Consider the following 24,120-nt stretch of genomic DNA (forward strand, 5'->3'; position numbering starts at 1 on the left):
CATTTTTTATGTTCTCGTATACGGGCAGACTGGTCATTAAAATAAATAAAATTACACTAAAAACAGTAGTTAAAACGTAGTTAAACGCTTTAAAATAAAAAGATGTTATATGGACAGATCACACACAGCTATCAGGAGAACACGTGCACCCTTGTGATACCACACCCCCATGCCAGGGAAAAGCCATTCCACTCGCCCACACCAGCAGAAGCAGCAGCACCAGCAGAGGCTGAAGCAGCAGAAACGGAGCCTGGGCGCGGGGTCTTGGTTGTTTTGCCACAGGGGGGTGAGGGGTGTGGATCGGAGGAATTACATGTGGATCGCATAAGGAATTGCGATATATTCATTGACTCGCATGATTTGTACTTTTTTGCCGATGTCAAGCTGTACAAGTGAGTCATTATCCAACCATTATCCATATCGTGTATATGTATGTATGGCATTTCCTTTGTATTTCAACAGATTCCACAGCCGACGCACATTTGATTTGCGAGAGCTGAAAACATTGCTGATAAAATTCAATCCAGAGGATAATCATTACCAGCTATGCCTACGCTGCCTGCCGCCTGCCACAGCGGCCACCACTCGAGATGGTTCATCAGGAGGAGGAGGGGGAAGAGGCGGAGCCTCCTCTAGCATTGGCGACGCCCCGAAACCAAAGAACGTGCGCAAGGAGTACATTGCCACCTTCTTGCGGCTGCCCACAATGGCCGATGCCATGTATCTGCCAGACAAAGAGCCCCTTGTTCAGGAATGGAAACTCAAACGCATCACCGATCAGTGCCAATTGCAGCTCGAGGGAAGAGAGCGTATCTACAAGTTAACAAATAATTTTGGCTATGGGTATGCCAGCAAATACAGTGGACCGCCGGAGATTAGCGATGTAAGTAGAGTAGAAATTTATCTAAAATCTGAACTTAATCTCTCCTTTCCCTTAAGGTGGATAAATCCACTTGCCGTGTATTGGAGCCCCATCGCCTTAGCCCCATTCAGCGTCGGCAGGATCGTGTTGTCGACGAAATGAAACGCTTCTCGCGCGATCAATACAAAATGAACTTTGTGGAGCTGCAGGTTCCGTCCGGGCATCAGAATCCCCTGCGCTTCAAGCCCAAAATCTTCGAAACTTCCATGACCCAAGAGCAGGCCCGTCTGCTGCACAATCTCAGTCGAGAGGCTTTGCAGAAACAGCAGAAGGACGAGGATCCCGCTGATCAAGATAGCCCCTTGGAGAGGCTAAGGCAAAAGGAGATCGACTGTGGCCTGATTAGCATTATGCTGGCCATTTGCTACGATGTGCGGACTACCAATAACGATCCCACCTGCGAGTCGGCCTGGACGCGCAGCATTCTGTGCCCTCTGTTCTGCTACTACGAGCAGTTTGACAACTACAGGGATGTCCTAGTGGCCTTCCTACGCCGTGCCATAACCTATCCGCTGTTCCGTAACTTTGAGCTCGGGCGCCAGTGCGTGCGAGATGCCATCGAGGTGCTGAAGGGCGGCAGGAACTGGCTAATTAATCAGCTTTTGCTGACGCACCAGCAGTTTGCCAGCGGTGAGCCGTGCCGAGAGAGCTTCAACACTCACTACCTGGAGGACTACATACGCTATGTGACCAATCCGAATGTGTGCAGCGATGAGCATTTGCGCCTGCTGGCCCGCAATGTGAAGAATGTGCTGATGGATGTGACCAAGAAGCACTTGAATCTGGGCGTCACCGAAATAGAGACTGAATTGATCCAGGAGCTGATGCAGGAGATGCGTCTGACCGCCGGCGGGGAGTCACCATCGCTGCAGCAGGGACAGAGCGGCGATGATGACATGGATCTGGACAACGATACGTCCGGGCAGGAGGATGAGACAACGACTGATGATGATAGTGTCATAACCGATTCATTCGACAGCATGGACATGGACATGCGTTTGATTGAGAATGAGGCGGTCTATGTGCCGGACGACGACAACGATGACGACGAGGACGACGAGGATGATGATGAGGATGACGAGGATGATGATGATGATGATGAAGAAGGCGGTGTGGATGATGATAATGAGGACACTGCCTCATCGACCACAACCAGCAGCGAGGCGGAGGGTAACAGCGTCATCGAACAGTGCAGCAACAGCGAGACGGCTGCCAGCAATAGCATCAGCACCACCAGCACCAAGTAGACACATGTCCTGCATTCTTCATCCTGCATCCCCCACGAAACGAAATGCAACCACACACCACACACACACACAACCAACTTAATGTCAAAGAAAGGAGGCTAAACAGTGATTACTTTTAACATTTAAAAAACATAAAAGCTAAATACAAAATAGAAAGAAACAAAGCAAAGAAATACTGTAAAAATACAACACAAAACAAAAAAAAACAAGAAATTAAAAAAATGTCTACACTTACATTTTAATTGTACAATAATTTATATATCAAAAGAAAACAAAAAGCAAACTCAAAGATTTGTTTATGCCAAAATGAGCAAGAGTGTTTCAAATATCCTTTTTCCTTTGCTCTACAATAACTTTTGTCTATATTTAACACGTAAACAAGAATACAAAGAACTTTAGCATTTAGTGTAACAAATATTTGAATTTTGAATTCTAAAAAACAAAAAACAAACGCGAAATCTAGTTGTGCATTTTGTATATATACAAAAACATATATATATAGATATATCTACAAACATATATAGATATACGATACGATATTGATATTGTTGGTGCTGCAAGCAAAAAGAAAATAAATGAAATTATGGAAAAACCAAAATGTATGGAAATTAAATGTAAAGTAAAAAAAAATACTAAGAAATGGGCGAAAGTCATGCAAAAAGCTTAAAGTTAAAGTTGTATAAATGTCTAGAAATGTCATAAACGGTCAGGAAGAACACACAGCTAAATTCTATTAATAAAATATACGATATATTTTTGTAATAAATGCAGGACAATGTAATTTTAATTGCGATATAAGGAAGTTGTACTCACTTGGAATTTTATTTCATTAATTTGTGGTTCTTGAAACAAAAACACTTGCTTTTTTTTAATAAGTTTTTATTATTTTTTTCTTTATTTATTCATACATACATACGAGTATATGCATATCTCTTTAAGTGTTTTTTACAAGCTACTTTTAAATATTTATGGACTGTTAATTGAAAAACGCATCATCGCTTTGCTGTCGTGGATTCGGTTCTTTTAGTTGCTGATTTAATTGTGTTGAATCCACTCCACTCCACAGATGTATGAGAATGAGGCGCCTTTAAATTAAGATATGTGTAAAGCTAAAATTTACAAGTTAAACTAACTAAACTCGTATGCATTTCGAAATCGCTAGAAGAATTAATGCGCCCGGGTTTCTATATTTTTTTTGTGTGTGGAGTTTTTAATCAATTAGTTCTTCCATTGGGTGTCTATCCTTCTTGCTTGTCTCACTCTCTCTCTATATACACAAGTCACAAATTGTTTAACAAAAAATTGTGTAGATTACTTAAACACTACATACAACATGGCGGCCGAATTCCACATTTGGGACAATTTTTTTACTGATCTTGCGCCGGATTAAGAAAATTATTTTCTCTTTTTCTTTCCATCGTTTACTTTTTTACTGACACTGAGTTTGAGTTTTTCCATTACTTTTTCCTTAGTTATTTCATCCTTCGTTTTGCTTTTTTTTTTTCTTTAAATATTTACAAGAATCTGTTTTAGAACTAAATGTTTTTGGCAGATTCGTGAGTTACAGATCTGGAAGGAGGGGTTTTAAGTACTTTTTATTGCAAATTCGTATAGATTGAATTGGTTTTCTTTCGCTCATGTACTCACTCATAGTCTCCTGTTGGATCTCCACTTTGTATGAGGGATTATCATAGGCAGCATCGCTTTTGCGTGGTGGTGTAATCGATGCCGTTTGATGGACTCGCCTTCGGGTGATGATGAGGAGAAGGGCCAGCGTGGACATAATGGCCAATGCGGCGATCACAGAGACCACAACCAGGGGACCATAATAGTCGCCCACAGGCTGATCTGTGCCTGCTGTAAGGAGTTTTCCTATAATAACAAAGGAAAGCCATTAGTATCAAGATGAGATAAACGGTTGAGATTTAAAACTTAAACAGGACGAAGGCTTTTCTTTTCTTTTACCAAATATCTTGAAACCCAAATAAATCCTTTCAAAAAATTGCAAGACTTGAAAATGAATTTAAATGTCTAATCATAATTCTTCTTATAGATATTCCGCTGTCGACTCTTACCCGTCTTGCCTGGTGTGGCTGGTCCTCCTGGCTTCGTGATAAAGTTAACTACGTTGCTCTTCTTGGTATTGCCATTCGTCAGATACATCTCCAGCCAGAGGCGGTACTTGGTGCCCGGTTTGAGGTCCATGATGAGAGTGCCTGTGGTGCTGTCCCGCTTGGCCACCTTGAAGACGCTAGAGTCCTCCTTGCCAGCATCGCTCTGGTAGATGGCCCGATAGATGTGCACGAACTTGTCCTCCGGATAGGGAACACCATTCCAGGAGATCTCTACACTCTGGGTCTTCACCTTGGTGACATTCACGGTCACATCGAAGCCATAGACATCGATCTTGGGCGCTGTGCGCACCTTGATCATGTGTCCGGCACGCAGTTCTGCCCCATGACCGGCCAGGGGAATGTAGTAAAGGCCAATCTCATAGCCCGTGTCCGGCTGCAGATTCTGGATGGTGTAGCTGGTGAGGGTGCGGTGTATCAGCGGGGATGAGGAGTAGATCATGCCCGTGAGCTCCTTGTAGCGCAGCTGCACTCCATCCACATACTCCATCTGCTCGTCGCCGAGCTTCTTCCATGTCAACTGCAGCCACGTGGCGTTCGTTTCGCTGACATTCAACTCGGCATCCTCCACGGTCTTGAAGATGTCCTGGAAGTCCGGTCGGTAGTCGGTGAATGGTGGAGGTGGTGTGATGGTGCGCTCCGCTGGCAGCTTCACCACATGCACAGTGCTCGATGGCTGCGAGTTGAGATCCCTGAGGATCAATGTGATCTTCACTTTGTACAGGGAATTGGGCTCCAGATAGTTCAAATCGAATTCCATCTGCGAGGTGGCCAGCAGATCCTCTGGCGGTGCAAAGATCTGTTGCTCCCACGTGGAGGTATCATTGCTGGGTCCATTCGTGTACCGCAACTCAATGCGTCCATGGAGATTCACATAGACCTCGGGTACAGTGAAGACAATGTGAATGGTGCGCGCATCCAGAGCCTCCAAAGTATGAACTTCAATGTCTGGCTGGAGTTTGCTATTGCCTTTTTGTGTTTTTGTTTTGTGGAAATATAACAAGCTTCGGTTAGTTTTCAGTGATTAATTAATTATGAAAGATTAGTATTTGGTTTGCCCCGAAAAATAATTAACGAATTTTGGCTTGGAAAATCGCTCAAATTTCAGATTAGCGTAAAAAGCAAGACAATGATGAATGGATCTATGGGTGATCTATATGAACTTTATGAATTTATGTGTGTAGTACAGTTTCTTTGTGTGTGTTTGTTTGAGTGTGTGTGGGTCGGCAGTTAGTACAGTAAAAACCCTGTCGCAGTGTTCTGTTGTGGCTGTTGTAGAGATCTAAGAGTGTTTTGTAGCTATAGAATATTTTGTAGGTTCAACCTGGATTGGATTGCGGCTGCTGTTGCTGCTGCTGCTGCTTCGTTAGCTTCTCCTGATTGTGGTGCAGACTATGCTCACTGGCTTGGGTAGACAATCCTGAAATGGTGCTGGAGCTGGGCAGAATTGTGGCCTGTTGTTGTTGCTTTTGTTGCTGTTGCTTCTGTTGCTGCTGCTGTTGATGGATTGCTGTTGGCGGCACTCCCAGGCCTGGTATCACCGGATAACTCTCGTATGCCACGGGCTGGCCATCGACAATGGCAATGCCATGGGCTGGCGGTGGTGGCGGCAATCCACTGTGCACAATGGGCACATAATGTGCAGGATTCTGCAGCTGCTGCTGTTGGGAATTCTGTTGCTGCTGTTGTGATGGTGGTCCTCCGGGCACGGTCTGCTGCAAATGCTGCAGAATCTGTTCGATTCTCACTTGGGAGGGCAGATTATGATTGTCCTTTTGGGTCTGTGCGGGATGTCCACTATGATTTGGATGCCCTGGATGTCCTGGCTGTTCTGCTCCCAGTATATTGAACAAATCCGATTGACTAGTGGGCACTGGTGGCGGCTTGCCCTGGGGCGTTCCATTGGGATTAATGTCGTACGGCTCATAGGGATTGTAGTCCTCATAGACAGGCTTCACGGGATTGTAGAAGCCAAAAGGTCCCAGGTGCTGCTGGTGCGGATGCTGTTGACCAAATTGGAAGGGCAGAAAGCCCCCATTCTGCTGCAAGTGTCCCTCACGATCATCGAAGATGACATCGTTCTGGTGCTGCTGTTGCTGATGCTGCTTTTGCTCCTGCTCCTCTTGTTGCTGTTGCTGTTGCTGTTGCTGTTGCTGCTGTTGGTGTTGGTGTTGCACCTTTTTGTGTCCTTTTTCATGGCCCTTCTCATGGCTCTTCTCTGTCTTCTCAAAGATGCCCAGACCGCCTCCAGTGGACTTTGGTGGCTTGCCATCCAATGTGGGATAGAAGGCAGCTGCCGCTGAGGGTTTCTTCTGTGGCGGCATTTTGCCAGTGGTTGTTGTACTTGTCGTGGTCGTCGCTGTCGTTGTGGTTTCTGTTATTTTGTTGCATGTTGAATGTTGTTTGATTATTTACAAAATGCATAGCGTGAATATATTTATAATTGAATTGATGATCAAAAAGGTATAGTAAAAACGAAATTAAATAGCATTTCAAATGCAAGAAACAGAAGGCAGATAAATAGCGAAAAGATATACAGTTAGGCAGCAGAAAAAAGCTCAAATAGTTAATTCATTTCCAATAAAATTGAATTGAAAATGCAAAGCTCAAACAAATGAATATGAAAATGGGAAAATCGTTTCTGTATTGCATGCAGGTTCCCCAGAAAAGGAAAAGAATTAATCTCAAGTCATGCAGAATCTATTTACCATTGGAGATGCCTGTGGATTGTGTGGAGGATTCTTCGGGTGACTCCTCCTGCCCGGCGGCACCTAGTTTGGGCACCAACGGTGCACAGCTCCATTGCTTGCAGCACTCGTCATCGGGTATGGGCAGGAGACGTGCCTGTGCCGGATGGCAGGGCAGATCCGCGGGCGGCAATGCCAACACTGGCGGACACGCTGGTCGGCACTCCACACGACCATTCTCGCAATAGCAATGCTGATCGCAACCTAAACGCAGGGAGAACCAAAGTGTGGCATGAGGCGACCATGTGAAGGGAATGAAAGGGATGTGCGAACGTTACCTGAAAGATTCGCGGGAATCGGTGCCCAGTTATCGAACTGCAATCCCTTGTAGGTGCAGGTGCCATTGTCCACGCAGCGCATGCTCTCCGGACAGCAGCTCGGAGGAATGGGCTTGAAGTCGGCCGGCACCGGCTCCCAGCGGATGCAGTGCGGATCTTGGACATCCAATCCAAAGTTCGAGGGGCACTCCACCTTGGCACAGTGTATGCCCTGCTCATTGCAGATGCACAACTGCTCGCAGCCATCGCGGAACTGCTGGCCCACCTCGTACTGGGAGCCCTTGAAGGTGCAGCCAGATAAGGCGCCTCCCGCATCTCTCGCCTGCTCCTGCAGCCCATAGACATGCTCCAGGTGGTGCTCCTCCTCCGAATCCTCATTCACACTGTTCTGTGGCGACGTCTGCGGCTGCTCATGGTCGTCCAGGGTGACATCGCACAGCTCCAGCTGGCAGCACACATCCTTGGGATCCTTCACATACACACACTTGTCCGCCCGAGTGTGATTCCGCTCCGGGCAGCGGGGACGGCAGTCCATCACTCCACCCTCGGCACAGTGGCAGATCTGATCGCAGGCAATCTCCAGACGTTCGCGGAACTTATAGACGCCTCCCATGTACTGGCAATCATTCTTCGGCTTGGGCGTGGCTATGTGGGTGCAGTGGCAATGCAATGGGTGGGTGGAGGGGGTAGAATGCAGTCGAGTCGAGTGTGTGCGGTGTGGTATGTGTTGTGGTGTGGCATGAGGCACGAGGCACGAGGCACGTTTTATGGAATGCATAGAGAACATACAGCATGTTAAAAAGCTTTGGGCCAAAAGGATCGACAAGTAAAAGCCACAAATAAAGCCACATCAAAAGCTACAACTTCAGCTTCAGCTTCAGCTTGCTCAAAGTCTTTGTCTAATGATTAATGGGAAAACTCACCTTCATCATCGTTGCTGGAAATGGTTGTGGCTTCCTCCTCCACTCCGGCTGCTGCTGCAGGTGCTGCGCCCTCGGATATGGCCACAGTGGGCTCTAGCAAAGGTTCATTGCATTCCATCATTCGACAGCATTCATCCTCCTCCACCACACGCTCTCTGCAGTTGGGATTGGCCATGCTGCGCTGGCTGCCACGGGGATAGCTGAGGCCCTTGCAACGTGGCTCACACATCCAGTCGCCGCGATTGCAGATGCAACGCTCATCGCATTCCCTTTCCATGGTGTCGCCATGCTGGAAAATAAACGAATTTATTTAGAATATAAATAGCACAGTTTTGGGAATATAATTCTAGAAATATTCTCATTCAATCAAAATATAATACAATTTCTTCCTTTCTTTCCCTGGTTCTTCCATCATCATTTATTTAGGGAAATGACTGAAGATCGACCTACTGTGCCAGTTCCCTCTCTCTCACGTTGCTGCCACTTTTCGTGTACTCTGGGAAAGCTATTTGCACAGAAATTACGTCAATTTGTGGCATAAGTTTTTGGAGTGGCTGATCATCAATCATCCGGCTGTTGACTCAAGGCAATCATGAGCTGAAATTTCCTGCTCTCCGTATGGAGTGCTCCAATAACCAAATATGTCATCCGATTCTACTTCAGCCAAATGCGATGCCCACGCACTCTCAGACACACAAGTTCGTGTCTTAAGTCTTTTGTTTTAGCGGGAAAACACTTAAGGCCGTCGTTTGTTCTTTTAATTAAACGTCCGGGAACTAGGGTTCTGTGTTCTCCCAGCTATTTATATGACTCTCAGGTGCGCAAATTCACGCCCAAAAGCATTTTATGGTGTGTGCCCCTGCCCCCTGCTCTTATGTTGGCTAATGAGCACTATTCTTGTGAACTTTTGGGGCCTCGGGCTCATAAAAACACCCCCTTTGCCACATTAAAAAACCACAGCAAATCTTAACTAAAATATCAGTTAAACTGTGCAATTTCTTTATTAAACCATTTTTTCTGTTTCTGTAATTTTCTCTTTGTGCCTGCCTGCTCACTTGAAAAACATTCGTGGCATGCGGCTTGGCATGTTGCACGTGTCCGCCAATCGATGGCAATTTATAAGAAATATTTACAGGAGAAGTGGCTGGTGGCTGGTGGCTGGCGTGGCAGGGGAGGAGATAAAAGAGGAGGGTCGTGTCTACCGGCCACAATTCATTAAAAGTGAAAGCAAAAATGATTTCATATCGAACGCGAACCGCAAACTCGGTTATGAAAACGACAACACAAACAATTTAAAAGATTAAGAAAAAAAATTGAGTTAAAGAGAGAGAGGCTGAAATAATGAAGAGGGAATACTCTTTTAGCGGAAATTATAGGTGCTAGTAATAATGGAAATTAAATAAAATATATTTAAAGATTGCAAACATTTCTTAAATCCCTTGGAAAGTAGTGCCCTTCGATGGCGAAGAAATTTGTATCTTTAAACACAAACCGATACTCAAAGTGGCATAAAATATCTCTATACCCCTCTATTGTTAAGAGTACTTGAAAAAGAAAAGCCAAACGCTCGTTTAATTAAAGCAAAATCAACACTCCAGACTCTGGCCCAAGAGCAGGCACAGGCTCCATCTCAGAAAAGTGGGTTGGGTTTTGGTCAGTAGCCCAGCTGCAGGCATTGCACCAACTGCACTATATATATTTTTTATACTTATATCTACATCCGATGTAAGCCATGAGTAGCGTTCATGATTGGTAGCCATTCCGTGCCTCACTCTGTGGCCGAGTGCAATGTTTGATGAACACGTCACAGTTGGACAGACGCACAAAGGCGTGTTGGAAATGATTGAAAATGCTCGTTGGCTGTTAATTAGATGAATTATTTGAGATGCAAGAAAACGCTCAACAACTCTATGCATTGTTTAACAAAATAGTTCTAATTGCAAATCATTTACATAGTAATTTATTTGAAATGCCAGCAATTTACACATTGTTGAGATGATTGCTTGGATTCCTGGTTTCTAAAAGGGAAGGGGTCTGGATTGGTTTTGCATCTGTCTGACTATGGGCAGTGTTTGGGATTGTATCTCCCTTTCGGATCTCGAACTGGCGTTTGTATCTACCGCCTTTGGCCAAAACCACAAAGGCGATGTCAACATCAATCACAAGCCAGCAATTTTCTGGAATTTTCCTTGCTCGTTTTGTGTTGTGTTTTGTTTCTACATTTTTCCCTCTTTTGAATTTTAAGGTGCGCAAATTTTTGCATAATTGCTGCTTGGTCGAACAGCGACAGCGGCTCACCGAAAGAGTGTTTTTTTTTTAGTTTTATTTTGTTTGGAGTGCATTGCAACAGCTGCATTGGGGATTGAGAGTGAGGCTGAGTCTGGAATATGGAGCCCAGTGCTCTGACCGGTTTCATTATGAGCGGCAGCAGTGCCAAAAAAAAAAACTTGTTGGCCATTATGCAATCTGCAGGGTGACGATAAGCTCCAATTGGAGTTGCGTGCCAGGAAGTGGGCTGGTGGCAGCCAGACAATAAGGAATGAACACGAGTGGAGGCGTTGTGCGCTTTCTCTACGCCATCAAACTTCTTTCTGCATATTTTATTTTCTATTTGAGAGTGTACTAACCTTGTAGGTCTTGCTGTTGGCCAAACATTCGCGCTGCATTGTATCCCCGCTGGCGGTGATTTCTACGATTTTGGGCATTTCCGTTTCCGGTTGAACAGTTGTCGTGGATGTTGTGGTTGTAGATGAGGTGCTACTGGTGCTACTGCTACTCTCTTTGGGTTCCTCATCCATGCTGACATCACTGAGATCCATGAGCTGCTCATGCGTTGTGGCATTGCGATGCAGGAAGAGCTCCTCCACATCATCATCGCCAGCACCGCCCGCTGATCGTCCCTCGCCGGCAAAGGCAACAAATGGCGATGGCTCCTCGGTCGTTGTGGTGGCTGGCGTTGTGCTGGTGGTTGTACTGGTGCTGCTGCTGCTGCTCTCCGACTCCTCCTCTTGCTTCATGTGTTGTCCTTCAACAATGTTAATCACTGCACCCGACGACGATTCGTTGTCTGGCGGTGGCATGATTGTGGTGGCAGCCGCCGCATCGATTTCTGTCTCCTCATTCATATGCATGGCGCGTGCTCGCGATGTGGTTGTGCTTGTACTCGTCGTACCCTCGGTGGATGTGGCTGGCTCGGCCGTAGCCTTGTTCTCCACACTGACAATAATACCAGCATCAGAGCTGCTCTCTGTGGTTGTAGTGGTTGTAGCTGGCTCTGATGATGACGATGAAGATGACGAGGACGAGGACTCCTCGGTGCTGGTCGAAAGCATTTGATAATCTTCGTGTTCGGCCAGGCGATCATGATTCTCGGACAGTATATGCACATGATAGGGATCCTCTTCGCGCTCATTCTGTTGCACTGTTGCCTCTGTTGTCGGTGTACTGGTTGCTTTTGTTGTTGTTCTTGTTGTTGTTGTGCTGGTTGTTGTTGTTTCATCTGTCTTTTCGCTTTCATTTTCACTGGCATTCGCTGAGGAGTCACTGCTCTCCTCGCTGTTGCTGTTGCTGGCCGTGATCAGTGTCGCCGGATGTCGGAAATTATTCAGATCCTTGACCACATCATCATTCTCATTGGATATTTGATTTAGCAATTGATCTTCGTGTGGATCCTTCAGTGCCTCGGTGGTGGCATCAGCTCCACTGTTCTCCGCATGCTCATCCCTCAGGGGTATGTGCTGGATGTGGGTCTGATCGCCCTCCGTGTGCGAGAAGATCAAATGCTGTTCGGGTCCTTCGCTCTCCTGTCGCGGCGTTGTTGTGGGCTCTGTCGAAGTGATGGGCTCAATGCTGGTGGAACTCACAGAGGAACTGCTCATTGTATCCACAGCAGCTGTGGGCAGAGCGCTGCTGTTGCTGACAATTGTTGGCAATGTTGTGGTCATCTCTGCAAAAGGAAAAGAAAAAGGAATAGCATTAGCATCTTCTGAGGAAATAAGTCTTCTTGGATAACTGACTCATCCCTCCCCAATGGGGTAAATAAACTCTTAAGACTTTGTCCCACATTTACGGTAACTGAATGGAAACAGAAAAAAAACAGAACTTTTCTTGAGCAATTCTAGCGGAAATATGGCAAATCGTATTGGAAATATCTCACGCGTACCATCATCATCATCATCAACCACATCATCCGCAATTCCGCATTGGCCATGCCATCATTGAAAGGTAATTTCTGTTTTCAGTTCTCAATTCTCGTCTCGCGGTTCTTGTCTCGCGTTCTTTTTTTTTCAATTTTGCCACACAACGAACCGGCCGAACCCCAAGCATCTTTCAAGCAGCATCAATTCCTCAAAATCTGCAAGGTATTCATTAAGCTACGTCTGCCTGACTGTTGGCTGCCTTCTGAATCATCCGATGGTCGTCCATTCTTGGAAGCTTCAGTGTAGGGACAAGCCCCAAACCAAAATATCAGCCCAGCCACATCTTTTATGATATAATTCTTGTTTCTCTTTGGGTTTCTTTTTTTTTTGGTTTTTTTTTCTTTGACTTGTAAAGCGCTTTGAGGCCTCTGCCAAAGATGTTATTTTCCGTGTGTGTTTCTCTTCCATCTTTTCTTATATAATTACATTTATATTCGGGCATTCATGTCATAAATAAATGCTGACCTTAGTGGAGGCCCAAAAACACTTGTCTCTTGCCCTGTGGCTTCTGTAGCGAATTAAGTTTGCTTCTGACCACAAAAACATTCAATTAAACAGTCAATTCATTAATTGGTACTTGAACTTGAACATCAGCGATAATTGTGGCACTTCTAAAAGGGTATTCAGATCAAAATTAAGTGTGGGAAGCCATCCATCAGAGTTCTATTCACATTTTTCCGTTATTAAGTCAATCAATATTTATTAAAAGTGAACATAATTATGTTTGATAGCTCTTAAATGGCTTTAAGAATTTCCTGAATTTCCATTTGCATTTTTCAGACCATTTTCAGTAATAACTCAAAATGATTTGCAGCCTGCAATTTTCCTCAAACATTTGCATCAAACACCCCATCATTGCGGACTTGAGTCGAATGGTAAAAGTAAATAAGCCTTTCCAACCATATAGCATCCATATGTACATGTGTACATGTACCACACGTTTACTCCGCTGACTCATGACGTACTTCTCTTTCATTTGTGAAGAGGGGACAGGAAACACCCGCTGACGATCTCTCTGTGTGCTCTACCCCATGGGGACAGCATTTATCCAGTCAAGTCCTACGCCTAGACGGGCCCAAGAGAGGGGCCCTGGAGTGTAGGTGGTTGGGGGAGAGAATGGCGACTGCCGGCTGGCGGCTGGCGACTGGGACTGTCATGCATGCGTGGTAATAAGCATTAAAGCGGTCCCTAGACCCCAGTTGTCGTCGCTCCAATAAGAAAAAGGTACAAAATATACGCTTGGAGGCAGTCAGTCAGAGTCAGAGTCAGACTCAAAACACAGAGTCGAAGTCAGCATGCAACGGACGCCAATTTAGCGCTAAAAAACGTTGAGAGTAGGGAACTTACACAGAACGAAGGGGGAATGCTCTAAATGATGGTTCTACAGAAGAGAAAACTAATGAAAGAGTGGTTCAGGGTAAGTGAATGGAACAGGCGACAAATGGAAAAATGTTCATCACACATTTTTCTATAGGAATCGGCTGGAGTGCCTAACAAATATTCAAGCAAAGGGTCAACAAATTCTATCAAAAATGAGTCACACTTCTCTGTTCTATAAAATTAAATCTCCTTCCATTTTTCAATCCCAAAATGGATGTCTATTTTCCCCCACCAATAAGTAAGGGTATAAACAAAACGTTCAAGAACTCCCGAACAGTTCGTTAGCCCACAGAGAGAAAGAGAGAGAGAGAGAGAGAGAGAGAAAAGAGTAAGAGAAAGAGACCCCAGCCGACTTCTACAATATATAGACAGAACAGATCTTTATGTGTGTGTTTTATGTTTTAGCTGTTGCTTTTATTGTTGTGTCGAACGGAGAGAGATAGAGACAGAGAGAGAGACCAGAACTCATAGGGTTACTGACATGAACCTTGAATTTCAGTTCGTTATGCTGCTGTTGCTGTTGATGTTGCCTTTACCTTTGTGGCAGCCTCCAGCCATAGCTCCAACTCCAAACTCCAACTCCAGCTCCAGCTAGGGAGCTGCTATTGCAGTTCTTGGCTCTACTGTTGACTGTTCTGTTCTGTTTGGGTCTGTTGTCACGGTTAGCCGTTTATAATACGCCAACTGTTCGAAGTTTCTTGTGGCCTGGCTCCTTTTGTTTTGTCTGTTTTTACTTGGCGCACAATTTGTCTTTTACTGTCATTGATTTTCATTTTTCACTCGGCACTCGTTAAAGCCAGCCAAGGCACCTTCAATTTATTTTGTACACAAATACATTCTAGAATATATGTATGTATGTCCCTTATGTATTCCGCATAGATGGGGGACTTGTTTGGTGGTCTTTCCGTTATGCAAGTCTCTTTTTCTGCCTCCTGCATGTACCATACAAAAGACTAAGAAAACGAACTTGAGTTTCTGCATCTCTTATACATTTTTTTCTCCCTGGATGTTGGCCATGCAAAATGGGTTTTTGGTTTAGCATAGTTTATGACTAAGCCTAAGCTAAGCCGGTCAGCCAGTCTTGATTATGATATATAAAGGTACGACTACGTCGGTATATGCATACAACAATGAATGCCACAACCAACCACCACAAGACCAAAGCACTTATGCAGAAAAATGCAAAAATGCCTGTCCAACACTCATTTGCGGTTTTTCTAAGTCGCCGCACGTTCTGCGGCTCACACAAGCAAACAAATGATCGGACAGCCAAAGGAGTGGGAGATCGTTTTATACCCTCCTATAGTACCTATAGATAGAGGGGGAGTTTGGGGCTCTACTACTACGAGTAAACATAAGTGATGTGCTTAGAATTGACAAGCTGCCATGAAGCGTTGCAATGCTAACCGGATGTCTTTGTTGGGTGGGATTGTTGCTGTTCTGTTGTTGTTGTTGTTAATGGTCTTGATCTAGACTTGATGATGGCCCAAAGTATACGTTAGAGTTGAAAAGACAATAAGGGTTTCTTGGTCAATTGAACAGCTGCAAAGGCGATAAAAATGATTGCAGAATAAGAGAATAAAGAAGATAAATGAGAAAAGCCATGGGAGAAGGCATTTGGAAGCTTTGCAATTCCTAGCTGTCTTGCTTGGCATTGAAATTCTCTAAAGAAAATTAAAGAATTTATTACTCATCCTTAACTTAAAAAAAAAAGTGGTTAAAACTGTGGTTGTACTTGTCTTTCAGCTTCAGGTGTTATGCATACAAAAGGTATAATATTCCATTTATAAACATTCTTAAACTGTTCATTAACTGACCCCGTACTTCCCGCACTCGTATTCTTTTTTTCCCCCAATTTCCGTATCTATAGATTTGTTTGATGTTTGAGCTCTGGGGCTGCGGCGCAGCCAACCGGAAGCAGAGCTTCATAATGAAACCTGCCTAATGAGCCTTCCCCATGTGCCCCACACCTCTTACGCACACACCACTCCCTCCATTCCGTCCCACCTTCCTACATTCCCCACACTATTGCCCGCGTTTTGTAACGCGCAAAAAGTGTCAACAAAACGGAGCGGCCCCACCGATCGGAAAAGGGTAAAAATAGGAGAAGGGGGGAAAGGTCTGACCATTTTTGTTTCTGTTTATTTTTTTGGGCAATGTAACGGTCATGCCTGAGAGTGTGTCATGAATCCATAATATATATATATACGTATATACTACGATGTATATACATATGTATATCCGAATGGTATTATGCAGCTGTCGATCCGGTTTTGACTTCGAATTATAAACAAATTCGAAATTGATTACGCAATTTTTTTGGATGTTGCCTGCAGTTTCATTTTTTTTTCCCCCCACTACTCTTGGGTGTTAATTTTGATTATCTTTTTTTTGGGTTTAATTAAAACCAGAGTTTGGAGGTTTTTTCATTGTATTTGCTTTAGAAATTTTGCGCTGATGTTAATAAAATTTCATTGTGGTGGCTTTTGTCCATGAAGATGATAACACAAAAAAGTCGTGTATGGAAATTTGTGAAACCAAGTGTTAAATTTCAATACTGAATGTTGGATATGGTTGAGATGTGATGAGCTAGTGAATGGCGGAATGGACGCAGAAGTAACAGATAAAGATGTACGAAGGAAATCTTAAGGAAATCATTCTGTAATTATTATTGTTCTTAAATGTTACTATACTTTGATAGAGCCATCAGTCTTTAGCCATCTGCTGGATCATTTACACTTTTTTGACGCATTTAAGCCCCGTTTTATTTTACAACAAAAGAATCCCACAAAAGTCTACCAAGTACAAGGCATTATATCATAAATTTGTATCTCAATTGCAGTTGACCGACTATGTTTTTAACCCAAATAAGAGGCATTTTATCGGCCTTTCTATCTGGCTAATGACATAAAAAGAGTGCCCGGTGGAAAGGCAGAGCAGACGAATGCCCAGCGGCCATTCATTCAGGTATTTCTGATAGGATAGAACTCCACTCGACACCATTAAAACCCACACAAAAACGGAAGAGAAACCAGCGAAAAGGGGAAGACAAGTCAAAGCAAAATTATTTCCCAACATAACATAGCATTTGACCTTTTTCAACTCGAAAGTTCATGTGCATCTGACAACAACAAAAATGCAGTTTGACCTGGTACAAAAAGGTAGGGGGAGCTGCAGAGGGTGTACATAGTATCTATGAGAGGGCGGATCGTATCTAATGCTATGACGGCAAATCAGAAAAAAAACACAAGAAACACGTTTCAAATGCTGCGACGATGAGGCTCGTGTCATTGTCCATTTAGTGGTTGGAGTGGAGTACTGTTAAAGCCAAGACAAAGACCTCTAGCAGAAATATGAAAAACTAAACACTAAAGCCCCTTAACGTTTGTATAACTATTGTGGCGAGTTGTAGTAGCAGTGACTCTGTCTCTGTATCTGATCTCAATGGAATGACACCGCACAGTCAGGCAGACAGACAGACGGACAGAGTCTTTAGCCAAGTGAATGCGAGTTGTTTGGCCGGCCATGAAATCGAATTGGAATTGGAATTGGAGTTAGCCATGTGAGAGGTTTTGCTCACTAGCTGAGCTGACTTGCTCTGTAACTTTTGTGGTGTGATGGCAAGTGCGTTTGCAAATTGAAGGTCAATTGAATGGCACGGGCAAGCGAAACTCACACAATAGCAAATGAGTTTGAAGTTTGAATCATATAACATGGGGTATAAAGGGAATTTTTTACATAGGGGAACATGGATCAGTAAGAAAATGCTGAGAGCATTAGAGACTAGCAAAAGCATGGGGGAAAAGCATGGGATTATCATGTTTGAGCCCCAGTTCCTAGTTCCCATTCAATTTCCAAGCTTATCAAGAAAGAACACCAATGAAAACCGTTCACAATCCAATCTAGCTTAAAAGTTCTTTAAACCCATAAAACCAAAACGATTTGCTTCCGATTCCTCTCACTCTCTACCCTATCATTATATAACACGACTGTTTCCTCCCATTTATATATGTCTCAAATCACCTACGAGTAACAGTAGAAAAATATTCATAACATATAATTAAATTAATGTTCATTCTTAATTATCTTTCTCCCAGTCGAAGCCTGGCGGCACTTCCTGTTAGGCGTTCGTTCTCTTTCTTGCTCCTCAGTATCTGTATCTCTGCACCGTTCAATGACACACTTAATTGCAGCATTATACCCACATATACACACACACAACGCAGACACTGAGCCACAAAAGTATGTGCAATTAAAATGCATTAATTAGCCGCACATTGGCTTTCTGTGCTACATTTTTCCCACTCGTATGAGAAAAAAAAAACATTTTTTATAGAATAAAAAATTATCTAATTCAAAAAAATGCAAGACAGCCAAGACGCATGTCTAGACCCCGCTGGTAGCAGAGGAATTGCATGATACTGGTGTGCTCTAAGTGGAATTGATGCCATTGCCTAATGCATATTTCAAACGAGTTACAATTGTACTTAATTTTACTTTGCTTATTTATGCATTTTGATTTGCGCCCCTGACATAAATAGAAATGAGACTGAGATTGAGATTGAGGCCGGCCTGCCAGGGCTGGTTTTCACTTGTGCAACCCGTTTGATTCTATTCGAATTTGAAGAGTTTCTTTTAAGCTTTGTGATTGGGAGAAAGCACCCGAAGCCAAAGCCAATCCATGGTAATCCCACTCAAAGTTCACTTTTTTTGTGTGTTGTTGTTGACACTAAAGTTCGAAGTTTTTGTAAGCCATATTTATGGCCAAAATGTTAATTGTTGACTCTGTCTGCACTTTCACGCATCTCCCTCTCTAACGATGATGTGTTTGTGTGTGTGGAGTACAACTCCATAATAATAATAATAATAGTTATAATAGTAATAATAACGGCCAACAATTAACAACAGTTTTCAGCTGATGGTGTTGATGTTGCTGTTGCTGTTGTATCTGTCACTCCACACATTTGGACATTGTGGTGTAGCTTGTTGAAAAGTCTCTTTTCTGTAAGCTACTTTTACTTATCGGTTCATTATAGCGGGTCGCCAGACCAAATTTTTGCCAGCTAATCGAGCATGAACCCCACCAAAGCGAAAGGTACAGTGAGACACGCATCGCACCAATGACTGGGGTTCGGGCCACACCCTCTACAGAGTATATCTCTGGCATATTTCTCACACTCTGCACTCTGACAACAAAACTTGTATCCTTGAAAACTCCGACGAAAACAAAAGTCTTGTCTGCCTGTCTGCCTGCCTGCCTGCCTGGCTTTTTCTGCAGAATTTCTCAGTGACGCAGACAGAAAATAAACAATAAAAAACCACACACAACAAATCAACAGAAAGAGGGAGAACTCCCATGAGAGTCCATGCACAAACAAAAGACTGAGGCAACAAACTTGTGGAGGCATCATCTCATCTCCATGGCAACTTGGGGCATATTTCATTCATGCAAAACTTGATGTTTTCGCTGAAATGTTGACTCCGACAACTTCCTCTCTCAAAATTCACGACTATCGTGCTGCAAATATGTAAATTTCCCTTTTCCTATGATTTGTAAAAATAATAAACCATCAACAGGTAGGTCCACATAATAGCAGGTCACCTCAGCACTTTTCGTTTATAATTTATGATTATTTGTTTATGCCAAGCTGTATGCCTGGTCTGGAGATTTTCCCTTGAAGAAAGTAAGTCTGGTAATTGAGGTCGTTCAGTATCGTGTTTTTTATACAAATATATAAGTACATTTTGCAAGAGAGGGACCTTGCTTGTATTTATTTTTGGCAACACCATATTGAGTGCAGGGCCCTGACTTGCATTGCCAAAGCATTGAAAATTGCTCAATAGGAATTTGTTCAATGGAAGGCCATAATTTTTGCACTCAATGATCAATTGGGAACAACCGCACAGCGGAAAATTAACATAAATGATTTATATACTAGACTTTCAAGTACACCAGCCACCGTGCTCTGCAATTTTCCAACTCATTAAAGTCGCTCGAGCCGGACTATGTGTCGATTTTCCTTAGTTAGCAAACAATTTACCGGCCTCTAGTTTCGGTATAGGCTTTGGACTGGGGTTTTTTTCACAAACTAGTTGGCTGTCTGACAAACAGTGAAAAGAGATTACTAATGGCTTTAGCATTAACTGGGGGAAAATCCATGCAACAAGCAACTACTGATAGGAAAATAATGAAATATATTCAAAAAAATTGTATAGATTTTATTTATTGGTGATTCTGAGTTACCGCAGGAGCTTTTTTAAGTTCAATGTAAATTGTTGTAGTGCACGCCTACAGTCAGAGGCCAAGCTGTTTTCAAATATGGAAACTTATAGATTTTCCATCCGCTTGGGCTGCAGGCGATGCGTGGATGAATCATTCGGACAAACAGCTTTTGCCTATAGAATATATATTTAAATTTATACATGTAATTGCTTGATCCATTGACACTTTAAAGACTGAAAGACTTGTATCCACTGGCTGCAACTATAACACACAAACCCGTTTTGCAACTGTCCAAAGTCTTGCTCAATAATTGATTTGTATTTTTAGATATATATTTACATAACGCAAGACCTTAATCTGTTGGCTGGCTGCCCACTTTCTGACTAATTAATGAAGCCACTCTCCTCGGTAGGGGGAACATCAATGGAACATCCCGAGGCTGCTCGTCAGGTGTGGTGTCTTTGCATAGTTTGTGGGTGTTTCAAACCCAAAAACCAAATGACTAATTGCTGAATTTATGTTTCTTGTTAATTTGTCTTGGTACATCTTTTTATAATTAGCCCCCGCGATAAAGAAATTCCACTCCCAAAAATCCCTGAAGCTAAAACAAATGAATTTTTCGACTGTACGTAGGTTAAGATCATGAGTCATTTCAATTCTCAAATTTGCATATAAATTGAGTGAATTGTGGAGGTCTAGTCCCAAAATCTTATTAGTTATTCCCTTGGCATTTAGGGCTCACAACCTTACAACATCGAGTGTTTCCACCTTTCTAAGCTGAAACAGATCTGATATCTGTGTGTGGGCCACCTCTTCGGCCTCATTTTATCGAGTCATCAATGGACCAACAAGATGAGAAGTAAGAAAACCTAAAACAACAATGGAAAAAATACAACAAATTGAAGTTTCTTTTATGAGCCATGTCGCTCTCAACGTGTCGCTTTTGAAGTGCATCTGACATTAAACCGAAAAAAAACTACACTCCAGCTAATTATAACATGGTGGCCACAAAGAACCGAAACAATTAAACTGGTAACCTCATTTTCTGTATAAGAAAAACTTGATTGGTTTAGACTATTCACGAGTACTCGGAGGAATGGAGCCTTTCACTTTTGATCTGGAAAAGTTCTTGGCTCGAAAGATTATCTCAAAACGCGTCGGAATGTTAAATGTAAGCGAATGTCCCATTATAAATACAATTTCTCATCTTATATATTCTTGAATAGAGTTATTGGTTTGTAAAAGTGGTTTAATAAATATTAAAATGATTTTCCTTTGGGTCTAAGGCTATGCATATTTTTTTCAATTATCTATTCATATTTTAAAATATTTAAAATATTCTTTTAATGATTGATTAACCAGAGAAAAGTTCCTTCTTCTTCTGCAGATGTAAAACGTGTTGGAATGTGGATAAATAAGAGCAAGAGCCTTCGGTTATACACACACATTAAAATTTCATTTTCTCCATCTCTGAAGAAATACTTAAATTATTATGATACTTTCCCATTTCAAGCTTCAACAAACTGGAAATATCTGCCTTTTAGCTTCAGGTCAGAAGATGATCAGATTTTCTCAAAAATTTCTCTTTGATATGCCGAACAATTAACTAAGTAATTCAACAGGAAATAACTTGTAGCAACAAATACAAATATTCTACCAATGATTAATCCCAAAGCAACACAAAATTTCGTTTGGTTCGCTCCATTTAAGCGAATCCGAAATAATTATGGAGAAATGTCTTACAGATCGAAACGTAATTGGTGGCAGGGCAGGGCAGGGCCATGCCGGCCGGGAAGCACACACACAAGACACGCCACGCACTGGCTCACGATGTGAGGAGGCCTGGCCGTTAATTGGTGGCTCAGAGAATGAAATTTGATTACGGCCCAGAGAGTCAGTCCCAGAGCCTAAGTAAGATGAGATTAAAGTGTCTGGCAAACGATCAGGAGGCCTAGACAACGTCATCGCCATCGTCGCGTTTTACCGGCATCTATAATTTTCATGGCTTTTGAATTTTGTATAACTCACCAGCATCGGCCGCATTCAATTTGTTGTACGTTTCTGTAGTGCTTGAAGTCGTTGAACTATCCGTTTCCTCAGTGATACTGCTGGGACTGGTACTGGTACTGGTACTGGTGCTGCCAATGCTGCTTTGTTCTACGCCAATTGTTGTTTCTGCTGTGTTGGAGATTGTTGTGGCATCCATAGGTGGTGGTGGCATGGTCGTTGTGGCCGTTGCTGCTGCTGCTGCATCATCCTCGCCTGCAGGCGCAGACGCGGCATGCTCAATTTGAATGCCAAGCAGCAATAATCCCAAGAGACTGGCCAGACACAGTCTCCGCCACAAGATCGTGGCCGTATCGCCTCCGGCTTTTCTTCTTCTACACGTTTGCATTTTTCAACTTTATTTTTTCACACGTTTGCACTTGTTTTTATTTTTTTATTATTGTTAATTTTTAATGATTTTCTATAAAAAATGAGATTCGCAATAAGTATTATATATCCGTATCTGCTTTATGGTTTCGTTAAAGGTCTCAATCATTAACTTTAGGGCACTCATTGGGTTTTTGTTTTGTTTGGTTTTCTTTTCTTTTATATTTGCGTTTTTCGCGGTTTTTTTGTTTTTTGCTTTACACGACATTTATTTTGTAGCGGTTTCTGTTGGTTTGGTAACCCCCTAAAATGCTGTCATTTCCGTTTGAAAGTCGGCTTCAATAATGGATTTGCGTGTGATGTCAAGTGCCATATTTTGTCAGTCAATTTGTTGGGTGATTTGTTGGGTGATTTGTTGGGAGCTTACATTTGGGTTAATATTACTTGGAAAGTTGCGAAAATATTCAACTTTTGGAAATTTCTTTACAATGATATTTCAGTTTTCCTGTACTGTTTGCTAAGCAAATAATGTAACTTATACTTCAGCTGAATTATGCATTTAGTCATTTGTCAACCATTATAAAGTAATTAATGATTATTGCAAATTTATTTGCATAAAGTCTCTTTGGAAACTGTTTGATTTTCACGAATGCAAAGTTGAAGTTCTTCAAACGAATTTTGGGCTTAGTCATCATTGAATAAAGTGTAGATTGGAGAACCAACTATTTAATTTCTCAAACAAGTTTGTGTTTCAAGTCTTTTGTTTGCCTAAGAAGGCAAACCTTTCTTTGTGCATACATTTCCATTCAAAAATATACCACAACTGTCTTCGAAACTGTAGTTGATGGATGACCTGAGAATATTTAACCCTATTTACCATATTTAAGATGGATTTACAGCTCTCGAAACAATGGTAAGGCAAGGGCAAACCCATAAATATCTTTAATTTGTTGCCAAAATATTTGTTTCTCACCAACTACAAATGAAAAACTTGGCAAAAAACTGTGCAAAAAGGCCACAACAAACTAGGCAAATAACCCAAGAAACCCTAAGATAGACAAAAGCCCACAAATTTCCAAGGAAACTATGCTCATGCAATTGGCTTTAACGAAAAAAAAAACTTAAGACCCAAATTGCAATAGCGAAAATATTTGAACCGGTTTTCAGCCGCAGCAGCAGCAGCCAGAGCCACAACAACTGGGAAAACGGCTGCAAGCCGCAGAATGCACTCCAACGCCTTTTTGGCCAAGTTTGCTGCAAAGGCAATTAGACAGAAGGCGGACAGACAGATTCTAAGACACAGCCACCATTCGCTACCATATCTATGGCTACATATTTGTTATAGTTTTTGTTGCTTAAACAAATGATGTCATTGTAAAAGTTATTGGGGTTGTTGCTTGGGGGGGGGTCTGGGTTTGTGCCTGTGTGTGTGTGCACTGACATTTCACATTTCACTCTCACTCCTTTTATGTAGAAATGGCAACAAAAAAAGGCAAACAACAAAAGCAAATACGCGACGAAAGAGATCGTTAAGAAAGAGAGGGAACGAAAGATCGCAGAGTGAAAGAGAGGTGGTTGATAGCTTGGCGAGAAAGGGAGAAAACTTGTTTTCGGTATTTTAAATGGAATGTTTTTTTCTGTCCATCGATGTTGCTGTGTGCTGTCTTCACCTTTCCCTTCCGCCCCCCCTCTGAAT

At 42.7% G+C, this 24,120-nt stretch overlaps 2 protein-coding genes across 9 annotated transcripts; one reads left to right on the forward strand and one right to left on the reverse strand.

Moving 5' to 3' along the window:
* Positions 1 to 19: 19 nt before the first annotated feature.
* On the forward strand, positions 20 to 2,353 carry LOC117586501 (protein SHQ1 homolog). 2 transcript variants are annotated; one of them, XM_034276624.1, is made up of 4 exons: positions 20 to 392; positions 463 to 883; positions 940 to 1,990; positions 2,030 to 2,353. In XM_034276624.1, exons 1-4 carry the CDS (start codon positions 103 to 105, stop codon positions 2,167 to 2,169), a joined length of 1,902 nt encoding a protein of 633 aa, XP_034132515.1. In that variant the 5' UTR covers positions 20 to 102; the 3' UTR covers positions 2,170 to 2,353. The 2 variants fall into 2 exon arrangements, with proteins under 2 accessions (XP_034132515.1, XP_034132514.1); XM_034276623.1 differs by having other exon boundaries at positions 21 to 392; positions 940 to 2,353.
* A 1,003-nt stretch (positions 2,354 to 3,356) lies between these two features.
* On the reverse strand, positions 3,357 to 22,518 carry LOC117586499 (putative epidermal cell surface receptor). 7 transcript variants are annotated; one of them, XM_034276604.1, is made up of 10 exons: positions 22,080 to 22,518; positions 11,720 to 12,195; positions 10,877 to 10,978; positions 8,250 to 8,538; positions 7,327 to 7,971; positions 7,010 to 7,252; positions 5,626 to 6,675; positions 4,245 to 5,270; positions 3,817 to 4,041; positions 3,357 to 3,760 (listed from the first exon to the last, which is right to left on the reverse strand). In XM_034276604.1, the coding sequence occupies exons 1-10, from the start codon at positions 22,444 to 22,446 to the stop codon at positions 3,705 to 3,707; spliced, it is 4,479 nt and encodes a 1,492-aa protein (XP_034132495.1). In that variant the 5' UTR covers positions 22,447 to 22,518; the 3' UTR covers positions 3,357 to 3,704. The 7 variants fall into 7 exon arrangements, with proteins under 7 accessions (XP_034132495.1, XP_034132493.1, XP_034132492.1 ...); XM_034276602.1 differs by having other exon boundaries at positions 11,705 to 12,195; XM_034276601.1 differs by having other exon boundaries at positions 3,357 to 3,738; positions 10,877 to 12,195.
* Positions 22,519 to 24,120: the final 1,602 nt, after the last annotated feature.

Source organism: Drosophila guanche, unplaced genomic scaffold (assembly GCF_900245975.1).
Source record: "Drosophila guanche unplaced genomic scaffold, DGUA_6, whole genome shotgun sequence".
NCBI classification, from domain to species: Eukaryota; Metazoa; Arthropoda; class Insecta; order Diptera; family Drosophilidae; genus Drosophila; species Drosophila guanche.

What these genes read in the sequence shown, in the direction of transcription:
- LOC117586501 (XM_034276623.1), top strand. Translation starts at nt 103, where the DNA reads ATGTTATATGGACAGATCACACACAGCTATCAGGAGAACACGTGCACC. An exon ending in GCCGATGTCAAGCTGTACAA is followed by an intron (nt 393 to 462) that starts GTGAGTCATTAT and finishes GTATTTCAACAG; the next exon opens with ATTCCACAGCCGACGCACAT. An exon ending in GACCGCCGGAGATTAGCGAT is followed by an intron (nt 884 to 939) that starts GTAAGTAGAGTA and finishes CTTTCCCTTAAG; the next exon opens with GTGGATAAATCCACTTGCCG.
- LOC117586499 (XM_034276600.1), bottom strand. Translation starts at nt 22,446, where the DNA reads ATGCAAACGTGTAGAAGAAGAAAAGCCGGAGGCGATACGGCCACGATC. An exon ending in ATTGAATGCGGCCGATGCTG is followed by an intron (nt 12,196 to 22,079) that starts GTGAGTTATACA and finishes TTCCTTTTGCAG; the next exon opens with AGATGACCACAACATTGCCA. An exon ending in GCAGCCGCAATCCAATCCAG is followed by an intron (nt 5,271 to 5,625) that starts GTTGAACCTACA and finishes AAACACAAAAAG; the next exon opens with GCAATAGCAAACTCCAGCCA.